The sequence below is a fragment of the Abramis brama genome (assembly GCF_963993115.1).
Source record: "Abramis brama genome assembly, chromosome: 5".
In the NCBI taxonomy this organism is placed as follows: Eukaryota; Metazoa; Chordata; class Actinopteri; order Cypriniformes; family Leuciscidae; genus Abramis; species Abramis brama.
In genome coordinates, this window is record NC_139967.1 from 10,132,800 (window position 1) to 10,141,113 (window position 8,314).

Below are 8,314 nucleotides of genomic sequence, written 5' to 3' on the forward strand. Positions count from 1 at the left end.
CTGTGGTGTGACAAACTCAGAACACATACTTAATTTTGACTTTACAGGGACTTTAAGCATATTCTGTGCATGTGTACTTAGGTAGTTCAGAATCATGAATAATAATTACTCATGATAAGTTTTACAGTCCTGACAACCAGAATACAGATCCCAGCCCAAAGGAATATTTTCCTTTTTGCTTAGAGGTTACTGTTTGATAGCTCACTAGACTTAATTGAGTTGTCGGTTTGAGTTTCATTAAGTATCAACCAGATCTCAGATGTCTCTTCTGAAGTTACTTAAGAGAAATAAGAATATAAATAAAGGAGACAATTGGTACTGTATATTGATACAATAACAGTACAGAAATAAAAAAAAGTAGAATGTGGATAGCATAGTGTAGATCTTAGAAGAATTTCATGAGAAATGTTGGCACTCATACTGAAATCTCTCACTTCTGAGTGCAGACTTTGTTCTCTTGGCAAATCTGAGACACTGTTGAGATCTCTGCTGAAAGGAGTCATGAAGTCTTTATCTCAGAAGAAAAATCTGAGAATTGGGAGACTTCAGAAAAGTTTATTTGACGGAACACATTGTGGAGGACGGGAAAAAAATGAAGCATGCTAGTCTTTCTGTCAGGACGTCGTAAAGCATCAAAGACGCGACGTAGGTGCTCGTCCACTATACGAGATAAAACGATCGATTCTTGCGTCCCAATGCCCATTGTCTTTTTACGAATCACCATGACATCCTACATCAACAGATCGTGCCAAAATTTAGGCCTATATACATAACTGGCTTAACCAGTATGGTTTAATCCACTGTGTTTGTGGAGGTCTTCAGTCATCCATCTGTGATACTACCAGTCAAGTTTATCTCCTGCTTTCTTGTAAAGTGCTCTGGCAGCATTCAGGCCTGATGCACTTTTACTCAGAATTGCTTTAAATTATGTAACAAGATTTGACCAAAAAAAGTCTTACTGACCCTTTATGGATTCCAGGATAAGAGATACTCCTTTTTGAGGTAATTTGGGAGCTGAATGAATACATGAATTCATGTCAAAACTGATGCTAGTGCAGCATAAATATTCATGAGGAAAATGTGGTTAAGGGGACATGAAAGGCGGGATTGGACAGTCCCCTGTGAATGCATCAGACAGTAAAATGTGCTAGGTCATAAAGCATCGATGGTGGTGAAATGCTTACTCAAAAGGCTGATTTATACCCAGAAATTATAAAGTGATACAAGGTCATATAATTTTATGAAACAAATTATAAAAACGTTTGTAAAAAAAAAAACTTGTATACTGGGAGCAGGAAGTTAGTTTATTGATATTCTAATTTCTTCCACTGGATTTCATTCTAACTCTAAATGACTAGAGCCAGGGAAATTACATTATCCATAGTACCAGCACTCTGTATCAGAACAATGTCGGGGCGGTCATACTTTTTATAGATGCATGGCATACGTACTGTAACACCTACACCACAGCCTCAACCCTATAGGGGGCTCCCACGCGGTGTGATAAGCCATATACAGTATATAATGGTTAAGCTTGCCATTTAACACTACACAGAAGCTGCATCTAAGTGCCAAGTGAGTTTTACTGTGAAGCGGGATGTCCCGATTAAGTTTTTGTGCCCCCGATCCGATCAGAGTCATTGAATATTGAGTAACTGTTTTCAAGATTGATAATAATAGAAAGACATGTTTCTTGAGCACCAAATCAGCACATTTGAATTTCTGAAGGATCATGTGACTCTAAAGACTGGAGTATATGATGCTGAAAATTCAGCTTTGCCATCACTGGAATAAATGATATTTTAAAGGAGTAGCTCACTTAATAATTTACTCACCCCCATGGCATCCAAGACATTCAGGTCTTTCTTTCTTCAGTCGAAAAGAAATTAAGGTTTTTGAGGAAAACATTCCAAAATCTTTCTCCATATAGTGGACTTCAACAGGAACCAATGGGTTGAAGGTCCAAATTGCAGTTTCAATGCAGCTTCAAAGGCTCTACACGATCCCAGCCGAGGAATAAGGGTGTTATCTAGCCAAACGATCTGTCATTTTCTATTAAAAAAAAATCAAATATATATACTTTTTGACCACAAATGCTCATCTTGCACGTCCACGACTTTACACATTGGGCCCTATCTTGCACCCAGCGCAATTGACTTTGTACACCGACGCATGTATCATTCCTATTTTGCACCCGCGCAAAGCGGACTTTTCCCTCCACAGACGCACGTCGGTTAACTAAGAAATACACTTGCGCTCCCCGGGGCGGTTCTGCGCAAAGAGAAAGCGTGTTCCGGCGCAAACGTTCCCTCATGCTATTTTGCAAGTTTAGAAAACAATTCCGTCACTGGCCGAAAAAAAACAGTTTAAAGTCAGTTGCGCGTTGCGCATGATATTCATATGCTATTTTAAGGGCGCATGCTTGGCCATAATCAATGTAGCGTGTGCACAACACGCATACACTTTGATTCTCTCATCTACACACAGACGCAGAAGTTTTCATTTTTGCAAATCATACATCATTACGATAGATAGATAGATAGATAGATAGATAGATAGATAGATAGATAGATAGATAGATAGATATTTTATTATAAAAGCATACATCTAGCTTACACATTTACCCAAATTATCATACGCCTGTTTAACCGAAGTTAATTTGGGTGTGTTTCTCCATCCCCAACGTCCCTGACGAGAACGTCGGTCTCCTCGGCTGTGAACCGCTCCTCGCGTGCGCCTGGCAAATCCGCCGTTATAATAGGAATCCGCTATAGAACAAGCGTGCCTGCTCTTAAAGGGAACGTGAGATGACGCTCTGATTGGTTTATTTCATGTTACGCCCAAACCACACCTATGAATAATGAAGCTACTTCAGACCAACCCATTTTAGATTTGCGTCGGGCGCAAGAGTCATTTATCCCGCCGGTATAATAGCAACAGCGCCCAAGACCCGCCCACAAAGTTACTTGCGTTTTGCGCTTGATACTTGCGTTTCAGATCGTTAAAATAGGGCCCATTATGTAATCACATTGGAAAGGTAAGGCAGGGTGAGTAAATTATCAGGAATATTTTATTCTGAAGTGAACTAATCCTTTAAGAAAACAGTTTTTTTCTTTACATTGTAATAATATTTCACAATATTACTATTTTTACTGTATTTTTGATGAAATAGATGTAGCCTTGGTAAGCATAGACTTCTTAAAAAAAAAAAATAATAATAATAATTCGCACCGACCTAAACTTTTGAATGGTATTGTAGCTTTCTCTGTTTATATCACTTCCCAGTTAGAAATCGGTTCAGTCTAACGCATCTGTGTTCGTGAAGGTAAACCGAACTACAGCTGTAGAAATTAAGCACACTTTAGCGGTAATGCTCACGGTAGATCTGCTGCCTAATCAAGGGGCTAATTGCACATTCTCATAGCTCTGCATTTTTATAGCAGTCAGATAAAGGGTCTTTTCACAATAACCCAGCATTTCTAAACAACTCTGCCAGAGAGGACCAACTGTCTATCCCTGAATGGCTCTCTTTGCATCCTGCATCCCTCAAGGTCAGATTTAGTTGAGTAAAGCAATCCTACAGAAGAATGATGAACATCACAATATGACTTAAGTTCTCTGTTATCACAAACATATCACATATACAAACTGGCCATGAACATCTGTAAATGCACAGTAATAGAGCAACTATATAAGAATCTCTATGCTATTGGATATATACTTAAAAAATCGTACAAAACAAAATTAAACTGCTTGTATACCACAAACATGTACAGTATACTTTTAAACTAATTAGACTACTGTGACAAAAATCGTCCATTTATGTCAAAATGTGGTCCATTCAGTCAGGTCACACCTTAATTGGTCACAACTACATGCAATACAATGCATGATGATCCCTGGCTGTCAAGTTCAGTTGCAATTTTGCCACCCACCGATGCCCTTTCAATAAAAACAGGTGCATGATCATGCGGTGTACTATGATTCTCATTTAATGAACGTTGGGGGTTGTAAATGATGATTCATATGTCCATCTCAAACCAGAAGCACTGTCTATGATTATGTTTTATATGTTCTCATTGAAATTATTCATCAAAGTAATGCTCATACAAACATTTACTGCGTATTTGCGAAGATGTTTCAAGGGATGAGGGCGCCATCAACAGCCAGACAATTACTGCTTTCTTGTAAAACTCGCTGAGTCCTAGAAATCCAATCGGACCTTGCCGTAATCCTCTGGGTCTCATTGTCAAGACAATAAACAACAGAAAAATTGACAATTACTTCAAATCAACATTGGAAGCAAATACGGCAACATAAATGTAAAAACATCAAGGGAAAACCAATTCCGGGTCTCAATATCACATACAGTCGGCACGTTTTATGCGCATCAGATAAATATGTGTCAAAATAAAATGTATAACGGCCCCAACATCAAGAAGATTTGTGACAGACTGGTGAATTCTACAGAGTGGAAAAGCCTCCGGGAGAAATATGTGGTGGCACTTGTGCAGAATAAAAGCCCTTTCAATCAGTAGGGTACATTAGAGGGCTTTTTTTTTTTTTGTAAAGCAGTGCCTCTTGGCTTTCCTCCAAATGCAAGATGGATAATTCTAACTGACAGAGTGACCCCCTTTATACACAAATGGTGGTGGTCTTACGGAATAAAAATCAGATCAAATAGATGCACTAAAGAAAAGCAAAAAGAAAGTGACAGGTCTTTTAACAGACATTTAAAGGAAGGATAGCACATCACGTGAACTATGACCTTCAGATGTTTTCTGGAAGAAAATGTTCTATGGTCTAAGAACATAATTGAGGAAATGGGCTCTAATATTCTAAGAAAAGAACTCAGAAGAGAGAGGACAAGTGTGGTTATGGCAAGAACAGATTCAAGTGCATGGGAAGCAAGATCATAGAAGGACAATTTCTTTTTGCAGGCTTAGAGAGAATCTGCAGACTTTTTTTCTGCACTGTTTTTGGGGTACAATCTGTGGGATTATGTGGAATGGATTTAAAAATGGTCAAATATACTATAGAAATCTGAGAGTTCTTCATTCTTATTGGTAGCTAAAAGCATAATCATGCAACCAAATATACATGAACGCAGAGAGGAAAGAATTTGTTGAATTTTATGAATGACGCAGCGTCTAATTCAGTGGAATTCTGCATATTTTATATGGACATATATCTGTGAATACTGCAATTTTTCCTCAACCATGATTGGGAAAATTAGAATAATTGTAATATTTATTTCAATTCTGATTCATTGCTTCAATTTCTTGAATTGCTTTTTGCTGTCAAAATAAATACATAAATAAACAGCCTAAAAATGATCCTCTTCTCACATAATGTGTACAACTTCAAGTCCAAGAGAGTTGCTGTTATAATGTAACAGAGAAGCAAGAATACATTCAGAACAACATCTCTGAAACCCCTCAACATGCCTGGAGTTAGAGACACAGAACAAAATACAATCAGGTAATGAGCCCTTACACTGTCCTTTATCTAATTTCCCATAGCACTTTATATTTCGTCAATAACATAAAAATAAAAAATTATGAAATCATAAATGCTTAATATATCGTTACATTTAACCATTTAGGAGTGTGCTAACACTTTGATTGATACATATTGATAGGTTATGTGCACTTTACCCTGTCTTGATCTTCCTGACATGTTTATTGCATCATAAACATGTCTAAATTAATTGTCATGTGATAAAAAGTCTCATTTAAAGTATTCAATCACAGTCAATTTCACAATCCAAAGTGTAAATCTAGATAAATATCTTAATGTCCATAAAACACTGATTTATTATGCATTATATAATTCATGTGAATGACTTATTAATGAAAGTCAAAGATGATTAAATCTAACATACCATTTAACTGATTATACACCACATCTTCTAGTCGCTCGAGCCGTTTGAGAATGGACTGTCTGTCCAAGGAGTTCGTAACTTTGGCATTCCTGCCTCGCAGTCTCTGATCCGACAGCCTCCCGATCTGCACGAGCTCTTCGGATCGGTCCTGGATCCTGCAGTAGACCGAGAACAAGATGATCCCGACGAACACCAGAATGTTGACCGTCAGCAGAGTTTTGATCTTGCGTGCCACAGCCATTAAAGCCCGAGATCGACACTGTCAGACCCCTAATATTGATCCATATGATCCGCTGTGGTGGGAGCTGTCCGTTCAGCACCACACACAACCCGCGCGCGCCGCAGTTTCACAAGCTTAACAGCTGGTCAACGCGCGTAGGCTGTATGATGATGCAAGTATATATGATATATAAGTAAAACACGTAATAGAGCTTGCAATCAAATCCCACCGCCTCGGGGTCTTGTGCTGACCCCCATTACAAACGTTTAGAAATGTGTCAGAGCAGCCTACGGAGATTATGCTCAGATTAAAAGCATGCGTTTAATCACGCTGTGCACTCATGAGTCGAAATGCACGAGATGTGCACGGTTCAGATGGCTCATTTTAAATGTCAGTGCATGTCAAACAACGATCCTCCGTGTGCAGCATCCTTCACTCGACTCCGTCTGTTAAAGCAAAGATGCATCGCGCTCGGGCATCGAAATAAGACGAGCGATTTCAATGACCGGGCAGATGAAATCCACAATCCTTATGCAACGAACGCAGGTGGAAGTAAAAAAAAGACGCTGTCAAGCGATGGTTTGCATGGCAGCGTTCTTCTCTCGCGCTCCCCGCATGCTCCCTCCCTCACATCCCGCTTTTCACGCGCTGCTCAGCGCTCTGGTGACGTCGGCAAACTCATAAATATTCAACACTGTGTGAGGGGATGAAAGGCTGGAATATGATAGATGATGAGGATAGCTGTTGGATTACATTCTAATGTTTTCACGGAGATTGGCCAATTAAATTACAAAGAGTTTGTATAAGAATAATGATTTCAATGTTACGCCCAAGTGCAAATGTGCCATTTCCAAGGAATAATACAATCAGTGGGTCATTAACGAATGAAAATGTTCTGCGAGACAAGTTTACTTGTCTTCCTTTATTTTGAGTCCTTTATATATTCCCTTTGTGTCTCTTGCCAGTTCGTTCTTTCAACCTGTGCTTTTGTTTTCTTGCTTTCACAGGGCACTCTTGAGCTTCTAAAGCCTACATCTATCAAATGTTTTGTTTACCATGAAGAAATACTTGAGTCTTCTGAGATGCATTTTCAAATGTGTCTGTAACCACAAAGGCAAAATAATATAGTATGTCAGCCAGAATGCACTCAATGTGGGCTATATGCTAACAAAGTCACATTTATCTGAGGAGGTTAGGATATCAACAAAATAAGTGGATTATTGTCACATCACTTCATCATAGATTTACACTCAAATAGATTGAAAGGATTACAAAAACCTTTTGTTTAAAATATACTTAAAGTAGTTGACCGTATCATGCTAAAAGCGGCAATACATTTGCGTTGCGGTAAACATTCCCTTGTGTTACTTTACTCTGACCTGGAAGAACTTAATTTTATAACTTAAGACAGGGTATAGGGACAGAGTCACGTGGACCACCTTTACGATACTTTTAAGTTGAGCTCACCAGTTGGGGAAAGTTACTTTTAAAAGTAATGCATAACAATAGTGCGTTACTCCCTAAAAAGTAACTAATTGTGTTATTTAGTTACTTTTTATGGAAAGTAATGCGTTACGTTACTTTTGCATTACTTATTCTCATCTTGGCTTATTCTCATCTCATACCGTTTTTCACCTATATAGTAAGGATGTATGCGATTTCGAACAATCTTACTTCAGCTATAAAAAAGGAAACACAAATTTTATGTTTATCTAAAGTAATTTTTGCTTATATGTATGGTTGAATTGGACTAAAGGTCAGGAGCAAAATATAGTGAGATTATATACATAAAGTATATTTGTTTAATTTAACAATTAAGGCTATTTAATATATATTAATTTGCAGTCTTGCATAATATTTTACTGTTTTTATTCATGTTGAGGAATACTGAATCTGTTTTTGTGCAAGTGAGATGAGTAAATGCCTGCTCACATTTAGTCTAGAACTACAATAACCGTCATGTTTTCACAGCGCACACAACGCTTCTGCACTTACTCTTGATTTCTCTTAACATGAGGACAAAAGAAACTCAGATATTTTGTTGTTAATTTAAAAGTAATGCGTTAATTTACTAGTTATTTGAAAAAGATAATATGATTACGTAACTCGTGTTAATTACAATGCGTTGGCCCCAACACTGGCGCTCATATTAGTGTAATTTCGGTCCATTGTCTATTGTCAATGTTGTAGTGATGTATGAAGCACAGCTC

The 8,314-nt window shown here is 38.0% G+C and overlaps 1 protein-coding gene across 1 annotated transcript in view; it reads right to left on the reverse strand.

Moving 5' to 3' along the window:
* galnt9 (polypeptide N-acetylgalactosaminyltransferase 9) overlaps positions 1 to 6,769 on the reverse strand; it is a 97,638-nt gene extending 90,869 nt beyond the window's left edge. The window contains exon 1 of the mRNA XM_084113457.1: positions 5,885 to 6,769. Within this exon, the coding sequence (XP_083969583.1) occupies positions 5,885 to 6,125 (241 nt within the window). The 5' untranslated portion in view covers positions 6,126 to 6,769. The remainder of the gene's footprint in view (positions 1 to 5,884) is intronic.
* Positions 6,770 to 8,314: the final 1,545 nt, after the last annotated feature.